Raw genomic sequence first — 12,821 nt, 5'->3', positions numbered from 1 at the left:
TCCATTGCCTACCCCTTTTTTTAAATTTAAATTTAAATTTAAATTTAAAAAAATTTTTTAAAAAAATCCCAAAAGCCCAAACTCTATTCCCCATGTTAATTTCCCCTTGTCGCTAGACAGACCCACACTATAGTTCCATGTTAAATTCCCCTTGTCGCTAGAGTGACCCACGATTTTTCTCCATGTTAATTTCCCTTGTCGCTAATCTGACCCACGATTTTTCGCCATGTTAAATTTCCCTTGTCGCTAATCTGACCCAGGGGTCTCTGTAATGCTAATTCCCATTGTCGCTATTCTCACCCCATTTACTACTCTTGGAAAATAATTATTTTCAATTTAATAATACGAATTACATATAAATAATGGGTACGTCAGTGGGTATTAATATGGCTCCTGCATGCTCTTCCCTTTCGTGGGTAAATCAGAAAAGGATTTTCTTCAAAACGAAAAGTTTAATCCATCTCTTTGGTTTAGATTTTTAGATGACATATTTATGATCTGGAAGCATTCAAGTGAAGAACTGAAAAAATGTATTGATCGCCTAAATTTTTTTCACCCGACGATTAAATTTACTTATACTGCATCTAGTACGCATGTTTCGTTTTTAGATGTAAATGTAATATAAAAAATATTGATACCACTATCTCTACATATATTCATATCAAGGAAACTAATATCCACCAATATGTACACGTGATCATGGTGTTTTTATATATAATAAAATAACGTAATCTTGTTTATTTTGCATCGGTAATTTAGTAGTGAAATAATGTTTAAACTTCTCGTTCAACTTGAAATAGTTTGATATTATTGAGAAATAATAAAATTACGAACACTGACAAAAAAAAGAAATAAACTAAATGATGGGCATAGTACAAGTGATCTTTCAGAAACCGTCCGAATTCTGCGCATTAGCCATGATGACGAACTCGGTAGTGACCGCATTTCCCGAGTAGGCGTCAATGATGCTTTTTTCTCGAGTTCAAGTATCACTCGTCAATGTTTAGCAGATCTCGATGAACAATCAGATTAAATTGTTCAGTTAGAGAGATGATAGTATAACCCTTTGGCTTACGTACGGTCATCGCCAATTCAGTCGATTTCGGGTTATAGAGGTCCATGCCATAAAGTCATCTCAGGATGACTTAGGTTATTAGGTTGGAACCCTTACATATATAAAACTGCAGACATCACATCATGCTTACACCCTCTCTATTTTTCCAAATAAAATGCATCTAATGATTTCAATAGCAGAGCAAATGGGACAGATAACACTTATTTTTCGTTAAGAAGTGGAGTTGATCAAATGGAAAAGATGAAAATTGTATAGATTTAATAAGTTATTAAGTTCAAGAAAAACAACAATAAATAAAGCCTTAACAACCATGTGGTGAAACCTCAGTATTACTATATATGATCCTTAAGGGGGGCCTCCTTGGCGAAGTGGGGCGACTTCTCCTGACACCTGGGATGAGTTCTCCCAGGGCGAGTTCTCCATGGGGCGAGTTCTCCCAGGGCGAGTTCTCCGCTATTCACTTTTGATTCCCCCCCCCAAAAAAAATTTTTTTTATATTGAACGGTCTATATTTAATCCACGCAGAAACGATCAAGGATTAATAATACTAACGTGTTTAATAAAACAGATAGTCCACGACGTTGAATGTCTGGCTGCATCAAATAAGCTGCATAACTTTTAAAAAGTTTGTCTAGTATCCACTAAAATTCAAACGCCGATTGAACCCAGTCGAACAGGTTACGGATTAGACAAATTATTATCGAAGTTTCACCCCCTCCCCCGTTTCCTATGCGTATGTTCATCATCATAATCAGTATTTAAAAAAAAAAAAAACATACGTAAGCGTATGCATTTGGGTTAACACCCTCCCCCCCCCCATGTGTACGTAATAAATGGACGGCCCCTATGCCAATATTCTCTCCAGTGTGCATGTTGTAAATGCAAACAACATCATCTTACACATGTCGCTTTCGCAGAAGTTAAAAAGATCTATACAGCCTCCCCAACCCCAATATTCAATTATCGGTCCCGTATAGACTGTTTTGCAGCTCATATTTTTAAATAACTTGTTAGATATAACCGGGAACAACAATATTAGAACCATTCAATAGACGGGAATCTCTCGCGGAGCCCAGATTGTAAACAACTACAAAAAATGTGCCTTTCTGTGTGCTTTTGTATTACGGAGTTTCTCCCCTATTTTTGTCTCGTGACAATTCCTCTTTTCGGTGCCTTTTGTGGCATAGATGTCATTCTCCGCGTATCACTTATGATTTTTGCGTATATTCTTATTACGCAACTTATTCCAAGAATTATGGTAGGTAACTTCAAGTTCTGGATGCATTGAATGATAGAGCACCGGAAAACGGTGGGTACACGATAAATTGTATATAGCAAGTTATTTTGAAATATGCATTTTTAAGGAGAACTATTCACTTTTTTTTCCGGGTCTTATTATTACATATTTATGTTTTCCCCTATATAGGATATTACGACAGGAGCTGATTAAAACTGAAATCTATAAATGGCATGCATTACCGGAGAGCTGTTGCATCGTGGGTTTTAAAGCTAGCGATCGTCAGTAAATAAAAAGACTTACCTTTAATATATTATATAAGTCTGTTTTGTTGTTCTTTAATAATTAAGAAAATACGTGCAAAGTTTACTTCGTAGTCTTGCGTGAAATCACAAGGGTTCGTTACAAAGAAAATTAGGAGTATCCTTTTATGAATCAAGGGATGGGTGTTCAATATTTGTTACAGGTTAGAACCCACATCCCTTAATTCATGGACGGATACTCCTAATTTTCTTTGCAACGAACCCCTGTGTGTGAAATGACCAATAGACACACTGTAACACATGGCTCATTAAAGAAAATTAGGAGTAAACGTCAATGAATTGAGTGCAGGGGTGGGCGGGTTGGTTGTCTAACCTGTAACCCAGCCCTCAATTCATTGACAGATACTCCTAATTTTCTTTGTAATTAGCTCCTGTATACCATAACGAGTCTAGAATATCAAAGGAGAATTACTCTGATACTGTGGTACTCAAAACAAAAAGTTCTATATGGTAGCATATACTTGTCATAATATTTGTAAACTTAATGTATATCTTATGCATAATGCAAAAGATACATTAAACATGGCTGAAAATTGAAGAAACGTTTAACGTGTTAAAATGAAATAATTGAACTGAAAATATGCATAGTTAAAGTAGTGTTTTTCATTGAGAACAACAAACATTCTTTGTTTAAACAGTGAGGACACATAAAAATACTATAAAACCATTCAAACAAAATTTAAGATGAGTCCAGTGTGGGCAGAAGTCACATTTTCCCCATGTTACAAAAACAATTGACTTGCATTGTTTTCAGCCCTATCTGCTAAGGTGAGCAAAATATGAGACCTGTGTCCATCATACAAGATTAGAGTGGCATGTTTTGTCTTCCCAATGCCAACACTTGCATACTTTACCAAATACTTTGTTAGGTAATTTTTAAATAGACGTGAAGTTGACCATCCAGATTTTGATGTTTTAACTGCAGATCCGGGACTGGCTCCATTCCTAAGATCATCATTCCATCTCTCTCCAGGAAACACAGAATATGGAGGAATACTATTCCCAAGTCCATTTCAAGAGGCAATTGTTGTGACATTTGAAGATCTTGGTGATGTATATCATTGTGCATTACTGGTTTTGTTACAAATTATTGGCATTGTTGTTGTAGCGGTTTTCTACTGGTGGTGTGGTATTCTGAGGTTGTACCTTCTTACAAGGTGTCCGCTTTATTTGGCTATCAATATCTAGAGGGTGATCACCCTTGGTATTGTTGCCCGGATTGAGTAAATACTAAAATAAAGTGTGAAATTATAGATGGCATAAATAGAAATCTGAGCAGATATATAGAACAGAATGACACGAGTCCCCTGTACATGGAAAACAAAAATTTAATCAGTTACATAAATGGGGATAATACATTGCATTAGGAAGATACACTTCCTTTTGGAATAAATCTTTCACCGAATTTCAAACACAAATATATTTATATAAATAGCTGACCTGTTTTAAATGATAGAATTAGTTCATCATGTAATCGAGTGAATGATCAAAGTCATTGCCTTGTACAACTTCATAACCTGCTTATTTCAGTCCACTCCAGCCTTCACTATGGTGGTTCCTCTAGGTCCTTTCACTTTTTATCTTTTCTGACCAACCTACTGTCTTGCCTCATTTTGGCCCTCAAACTTTGTGTGGGTAGGTGGATGTGTAAGTACATTGATACTTGGATAAGTAGGTATGTGGATACATCCGTGGAGCTATTTCCCCTTGTGCTTTCAAACTGTGTTCGCTTCTGTCACCAAAATTGTGTCCATTGACATTCCAGACATCCGGTCCCTTTGACCAAAATGATTTATGAGAAAATTTCTTCCATTATATTTTCACTCTTGCAAGAAAAGTGCAGACTGATTAGATTTCTTTCGATGAGGGCAATTTAACCATAAGAAATTTTTGTGTGGGAACCACACCCCTTATTTAGCGCAACCAATCAGGATTAAATATATTTACCACCTTTTATAACAAGGTGCCAAAATTGCTTCCAGCATGACTTATAGAATTCCAAACAACAGATCTGGAAAAACTCAACTTCTGACAGTTCCGATATAAAGTCAAAGTTAACTGTCCCTTTTCTAGTTGTCTAACAGTTAAGTAAACAAAGGCTTAGTTCAGAATCACTTCCTCTCCCTACACAGACATTAGAAATCATTGCAGTATAGCGATTTAACAAGCACCTGTCCCCATAAATCTAATTAATTGTTCTCTGGCCCAAATTAATGTGCTTGTTATAGATCAACATAAATTTGCATCCTTACAGTTGTATGTTCAGTGTTGACTCCTATCTCATCTCTATTGTAAACTTTCCCTGATCTATCTTTCAAATTGTTGTTACTTAAAAGATTCCCAAGTTCTCTGTAATAAGTTGTCATATTTTCTCTTGAGGCTGCCTAGTCTCTTGCTAATGATCATTTCCATAGTTTGACCACCTTTAGCTCTGGCCATCTGTTCTTAAAGCTATAAAACCAACAGTTACTTCGACATTCAGTTGACTTAACATGTTTCCCAAATACTATGCATATTCTTTGGCCATATACTGGATGCTTGATTTGTTGTAGCCATATAATAATAATAATGAGGACTTTGTATAGCGCCTAATCTTTAGAAGCTCTAAGCACTTTACAACATTAGACAACATCTGTAAGATAAAAAAACATATATGATGATATGATTACAAAAACAAACACCATGAAATTAGAAAACAAAACACATGCTGAGAATATTTAAGGTATTTTACATAGTCATGTAGTTTCTGCTCTTCATCCTTGGAGAATAAAGGTGCACATCCAGTAACAGCATCAACTTTGATGTTTCCTCAAAGTTTGCTGCTTAATTATGTATAATTTTGCAGCCTTATACACTGTACACTGACATTCCTTTCTGTGTGGCTTCAAAAGCCACTGAAGATTTTGCTCTATCATATTGTAGTTTTTTTTGCTGTGAATTCCTGGTCTGAAATTAGATAAACATAATGGATGGACATTTACATATAAATGGGTTCTATTTAAATATTCACATAATGTTATTTTAATCAGTTATAATAATGCATAGAAAATGGTTTTCTTTGAAAATAACAATTTTAGAGTTCTGTATATGTTTTATGTGCATATATAATGATATAAGAGGTAAGTTAACAAATTTTAGATTTAGTACCACATAATTGTGACAGCTATCATAACCTACAGAAACCCTTGATATCACCATACTTCACATTTTGACTCTTATTTTCTACCATGGATTCTATTGCTTAATTCATCACAACTGTGGTAATCATGTGATCTGACTCTTGCAAGACTTCATCGGACATTATCAGACTGGTTAATGGATTATGTACATTGTTATTGTTATGGAGAAAATATTGACTATATTTCAGGAAGGGGCACAGGCATGTTTGGAAATTAGTGATATTCATGGATTCATTGTTATAACAGTGTACTCACCAATAATCTGGACATTTTCCAGAAATCGGGGCCCTGAGTGGCCGAGTGGTCTAAAGCGCTCTTCGTTACGGATCACTGCCATCTCACCTCTGTCTGCGGCGGTTCGAGTCTAAGATTCAGCCAATGTGGGCATGTGAGAAAGCTTGCCAGTAGCTTCTCGTGGGTCGGTGGTTCTTTCCGGGGTTTTCCGGGTTCTTCCTCCGCCATTAATACTGGCCGCCATGTATAGCCTATCGTGCTGAAAAATGGCGTTAAACCCCACAACAACAACAATTTTCCAGAAATCAAATGGCAAAGCAGAAGTACAAATTTAGGTCAGCCGTTGTATATAAGGTAAAGGCACGACTAATGATCCAAATTCCTACCATGATACCATATCACCCACAATATCATAGTAAGAATTTCTGGAATTTGGAACTCAGCAGGTTTCTTGTCAACAAAAGGGAACTTGCAAACATGTCAAAAATCAAAACCATTTTCGTTTATTGTTCCTTAAACTAAATAAATGTGTGACATCACATCATTTCTTTGAGCAAATTAAAAGATAGTGAAAATTTATGTCTCCATGTTTTCCCTATCAATTGCGCATCATTAGAATTCACTGTACACTGATTTACTTTGAAATAAAAACATAAACCTCATGTGGTGAAGCATCTTACTATGAATTTTTTCAATTGCATACATTCTTGAACATTAGTAATTAGAAGTCGAGACAACATTACTCAAGAACACAAAAGGGTTAATCTGTGTTTATAAGTCCATAGAGTGGTGCTAACGGTTGTCAGAGGAACAGTCCAGAAGTATATACCTCTTAAGTTGGTGATCAGACTTATTCAAATTGCATATCTAGTGTTTGAAAAACTATGAATTTGTTATATGGTGTGCAATATTTGGTCAAAGAGTTGATCTGCTTCTGTAGCATAACATTTTTTCAAGCTTTTAGAATGACCTCACTAACTGTATGTTACTACATGTACTTCCATCATGCTGGCAATGTATCATCCAGTTTGAATTACTTGCCTCACTCAGTTAATTGAAACTCCTTTACAGGTAAGGCACATCAGCTAAAAGGTAAAAAAAAAGATCTTAAAAAATGGTAAAAGTGCTGTTTTTTCTAAACAATATATGTGTTGAGTGCGTATTTGCAGAATAAGAGGATAATATGCAATTTAAACATTTTGATATGTCTTTACTCACCTTCAAATGCCCTAAAATTATAATAATGCCAGATACACAAGATTGTTTATTTTTCCATTACATAAAAACCAATAATTTTGTGCAAGATGTTATCACGTGAACACAAGGTATGAGGCAAAGAAAGACCTATTTTGATCTCTTGAATTTCCACATGCTGCTTAGAGTTATCCCTCTATTGCTGAAGCATAGCTATTGTACATGACATAGTGTATCATTGACTGTGAATGTATAATTCATAACTTGATACATTATTTATATTTATAAGAGTAATTTGCAGACGATTAAGTAGCAAATTGTACAGGCAAGAATTGGAGAACAAATTAATAGGAATGTGTATTACTAGAACAGTAATTTCCAGAATTATGAAACAATCATTGTTTGTTTTTTATTTAAAGTAACAAGTTTTAATATTAAGTATTAAAATATTTTTTACACTGTCTTGATATCTACATTTACCAGAATTAATCAAAACAAAGATTATTACTGGATCAGAAAGAAAAATTACTGGAACAAATGGAAAAGTATCCAAATTTATAATTATATTACATTGTTTAATTGCAATTCTAACAATTAAATCTCATATTTGATGTCCCATTTCACTTTTCATGGAATAAATTTGTATTTTTTCATGGTGTAAATTATTCACTATTTAAACAAGTTAGCACTATGTAAATATGTAGGTGTGAAGAAACTAAATGTATTAAACATAAACAAGATGATTGTGTAAACAAATTTTAAAACTAAATTATAAAAGTAATAAATACAGAATCACATATCATTATAAAGTTCTATATTGTAAACAGTTATAAATTTGTTTTTGGATCAAAGTTACTTTTGAAATATATCTGTAAACTTTGTATGGACAGAATCCTTCAAAACCAACAGCATTAGATTTTATATTAAGGTCTACAGAAAATATAAGAAGTATGTGTAATAAAAACATCCTTACACATGCATCATGACTGATGCCCTCCCTCCATGTATTGCGTATCATATATTGGAAGATGGCTTCAAACCCACAAACAGCAACAGTGCACTTTGTATGTATTTACAACAATCAGAGCAATCTCAAATTTTCATGAAATTCGTTCATCTGATTGGGTAATGAACCTAGACTGAACAAAATTTTGCATATTTTATCATTTTTTTAATGAAGATGCATGAATAGGCCAGTTTCACAATACATAAAAAATAATGATCTCGCATTATTTTGCAAATTCTCTAAATTCCAAAATGAGGAGCTCACTGCTGGGAGACTAATATTATATGCTTGCCCCTATTTGTAGATGTATAAAAATGCATATAATACATGCATAAATTTGGATTGTTATTTACATATTTCCAGTTAAATTACACGAAACTAATAGCTTCAAATGTTGGGAAAGCAATAGACTGCAAAAAGTCCAGTGTTTTAAAAAATTATTTAAAATTCAACCCTTAATTTAAATCTGATCATTACATTTAACACAATAAGAGCATGTAGTGGGCAGGTCTTAAATGCACAATGGAGTTCTTTTACAAAATGTAGTGAAATTGAATTATATTTTCCTTTTTATAATATATTTTCAATATAACCCTTTAATGAAGCAGTATTGTAAATAGCCGACATTTGGGACTGGTGAACAGCTTTAGGTGGACTACATGTAGCTTCAAGAAGACACACCAATCGAGTAGTTTTACTTTACAAAATGTCCTTATTAATAATACATTTTTTACTTTCATTATAAATTAAAATAGTAACCATTATACAGTTTATATTAACATAATGAGTCAAGCCTCTGTGATGCAAAATGGAATTTCAACATATGACATGGAATTATGTCAGTAATTTTATTATTATGCTTACAGTAGATAAATTTATTAGTAAAATAACTTAGTTTCAAATAATAATAATTGAAAGCATTATTTATTTATGATTTAATTTCATAAACTGATCTTGCTTTTACAGACATTATTCAGTTTGTATGCAGAAATTCCATTTTGTGTTAATAACATTTTTAACAATTAGAAAAACTTAAAATAAAATATTTATATCTTAAACTTAATGATTTGTTTCTGTAACGTTCATGATTATACTGATTGAGTAACTCGAGAACAGCAACTATTGATTGTCAGTGCTTTATTTTGCATGCCAATATTCTAGTTTGCAAGACAAATTAATATGCTACAGCTATGCAAGTGATGGCATCTTTTTACCTTTAACAACAAATAAGCTGATGTTTGCATTAGTTTTGAAGTACAATAGCATTAAATGGTGGCAAAATGAAAAAAATATGTATAGCTTATGATGATTTCATTCTACATTTACATTTATGTAATAGTTGTTTTTTGTATAAATTAATGTCCTTTTGGCCAAAAATAACCCCTATTCCCTTTTGAGGCAGTATGATCAAAACAAGTAATTTATTGCAATATCTTGACTAAAATCAAATCTGACATAATATTTATATTATGTTATTAATTTCAAAGGTATGCATTAAAATGAGAAGTCTTGTAATGAAAGTTTTCTTATTCAGGGAGTAGAGTGTGGCTTTGTAAATCTTCCTCTCCATTGTGTAAATTTGTCATCAGACATAGTCACAGGAAACATGACAGTCGGAACACTGTTGTCTTTACCCATCAGGGTTATTCATTTATTACTAGGTAATGACCTAGCTGGAGAAAGTTGTGATTAATCCATTTGTAACTGACAAGCCTTGTTTGGATCAGAAAATTGAAAATAAATTCCCGATTTATACCCAACTTGTGCAGTTACTAGAGCTATGACAAAGAAAGCTCTTGAGAATAATAATAATGCTTTATTTATAGAGGGTGGCTCATTAGTCATTGACTATTCTCCCTTGAGGCCCTCTTAAGGAGAGTATAACAATGCACATTAAATGAAGATAGCAATAATTAGTGTTTATTTTAACATGTTTAGTATTAAAATACTAAATTCCATTATCTATTAGAAACACATACATGCTCATGATACCTTTTCTTAAATACTCTAATATTTTCAGCAGATTTTACATGTAGTGGAAGCTTATTCCACAGAACTGTACTAAAGTATTGAAAACTCTTTTTAAATTGCTCTGTTCTTGGTTTTGGTATTAGAAGGTTTCCATGTGATATTGATCTCAACTGGTATTGTGTTGAAAAAGGCCTGAATAAGTCCTGAAGATACTCTGGTGCAGTTCCATGTAGACATTTATATAAAAGAACTGCCTTGTGAAAATCTATCCTGTCATAAAAGATGTTGATCGGGAAATTATTTCTTTATCTGATACATTTGTTGGTCAGGTTTTTGATGAGGTCACTTTTATTCCTTGTATGGATCAGTCAAAAGATATTAATCACAGTGATCCTCTTTTTGCTACTTATTCTTTTTATTCTATTCAGGGTGACAAAAATGACAGTCACTTATCATCAAACAGGAACAAGATCCTTATATATCTCCTGTTTGTTTCAGAGGACTATTTGAGAAACTGAAGCCACAGAAGTTCCTGTTTATTATTTTGTTAAAAATACGATCCTTATGAGAAAAGGGAGACCACCTGATGTACCCGCTGGTGATGAGTGGTCAGTGAGTGGTCATTGAGCTATCAAATTGCTTGTCCTAATTCGTATAGACAGGAAATTCTTAGTTTAGCCCATGCAACTCCTTTGGATGGTCATTTAGGGGTTAGTAAGACTTACCACAAGATGTTTTATTGGTCGAGAATTAAAAGTGATTGTAAATAATGTAGATCTTGTCACACCTGTCAAATGGTAGGAAAACTCAATCAGAAGATACCTAAGGCTCATCTGCAACCTATTTCTGCATTTGACAAACCATTTAGACTCTGTCTGTCTCTTACCTAAGAACTGCTTCGGTGGCCTAGTGGTTAGAGTGTCAGCCATGTATGCAAGAGGTCGTGGGTTCGATCCCTGGCCGAGTCAAACTAAAGACTTACATAAATGGTACTAACAGCTGCATCGCTTGGTGATCATCATTAAGAGGTCAGTGTTAGGACTGGTCGGCCTGGTGTCAGGATAATGTGACTGGGTGGGACATGATGCTACATGTCTGCGGCATGATGCCTCAGTGCTAGATATCACTATAAACTGTCACACTGCAGACATTGTAGCGATATATGATTAAATTTTTTTTTTAGGCTACGTTAAAAATCCAAGTCACACAAACACACACACAGACACACCCTTACCTAAGACCAAGTGAGGCAGCCAATACTTGTTGACCATAATGTATGAGTCCTCAAGTTTCCTAGAGGCATTTCATTTGAGGTATATTAAAGCTAAAATCATAGCAAAAACTTTGGTAAAGTTTGTATTAGACCATTTGGCCTTCCCAAATCTGTCCAATCTGATCAGGGTTTAAAGTTTATGTCTGGAATTTCTAGCAAGTTATGTATGAATTAGGCATCCAGCATTTTAAGCCTTTTGCCTGAATCCCATGGGTATCATTACACTTTGAAGAATATGATATGGTCACATTGCTTTGATATCAGATGAGATTGGGAAAGAAAATGATCATTTACTGTTGTTAGCTTTTAGGGAATCAGGTCAAGAAGCTTTAGGATTTAATCCCTTTAAGCTAGTTTTTGGACATACTGTCTGCGGACCATCGAAGTTGTTAACATGGAAACTTCTTTCAAGTGAAGATACAGAAATTAATCTTCTCAACTATGTTTCTAAAATTCTAAATATAAGTTGTCAAAGGCTTGTGAAGTTGCAAGAACTGATCTGCACTCTTCGCAGACAAAAATGAAATTAAGGTATGACAAAAAGACAAAGGAAAGGAGTTTTCAGCCTGGTGATAAGAGTTCTAGCTCTCTTGCCCTTACCTAAAAATCCTCTTCGGGTTAAGTACTGTGGTCCTTACACAGTTCAAAACAAAGTGAGTGATTTTAATTATATCATTAGTACTCCTTGGTGGCAAAAACTAAAACACATCATATAAATATGTTAAAGCAATATGTTGATAGAGATAGAAAGGTTAATAATGCTGTCAATTTAGTACCTGTCTCACACTGTGAGAATTCAAGTGATGGAATACAATCAAACTGTATTGACTTCAGCGTAACCAGTTTTTGATATTCAGAAATATTGAATAATCTGGACCAGAAACTTTAGTACCTAAAGTCCACAAGAAAAGAATGAACTGAAACAGCTATTATTTGAATATGAGCACTTCTTTCCAGATGTTCCCAAGCTAACAAATAAAACTTACCATGACACTTAAATTGTGAATTCCACACCTGTGAAGCAGTATCCTCTCAAACAGGAATGTTTGAAAAAGAATTTCAATATTTGCTGGAAAATGATTTCATAGATCCAAGTAAAAGTGACTGGATTTCACCATGTATTCTTGTACCAAAACCAGATAATACTCTCTGCATGTGCACAGACTATAGAATAGTGTGACTAAAACAGATTCATTTCCATTGCTAAGAATTGATGACTGCATTGACAAAATTGGATTTGCAAAATATGTCACCAAGCTTGATCTTTTGAAAGGATTCTGACAAATTCCACAGATGGAAAGGGCAAAGGAAATTTCGGCATTTGTAACT

General features: G+C 34.0%; 1 protein-coding gene across 5 annotated transcripts in view; it reads left to right on the top strand.

The window, feature by feature from the left end:
• Positions 1-2,136: 2,136 nt before the first annotated feature.
• Positions 2,137-12,821, top strand: part of LOC149775705 (uncharacterized) — a 222,168-nt gene continuing 211,483 nt past the window's right edge. For 3 of the 5 annotated variants that reach the window (XM_089943708.1, XM_089943712.1, XM_089943711.1), the window contains exon 1: positions 2,137-2,333. In XM_089943708.1, coding sequence (XP_089799834.1) covers positions 2,172-2,333 — 162 coding nt within the window. In that variant the 5' untranslated portion in view covers positions 2,137-2,171. Of the gene's footprint in view, positions 2,385-3,664; positions 3,684-12,821 lie in introns of those variants that run through there. The other 2 variants (XM_089943709.1, XM_089943710.1) reach the window with 2 other exon arrangements.

This window comes from Sinohyriopsis cumingii, chromosome 19, assembly GCF_028554795.1.
Source record: "Sinohyriopsis cumingii isolate HCF-2022 chromosome 19, ASM2855479v2, whole genome shotgun sequence".
Lineage (NCBI taxonomy): Eukaryota > Metazoa > Mollusca > Bivalvia > Unionida > Unionidae > Sinohyriopsis > Sinohyriopsis cumingii.
Note: the sequence above shows the minus strand (reverse complement) of the source record. Positions and strands in the feature narration are given on the sequence as shown.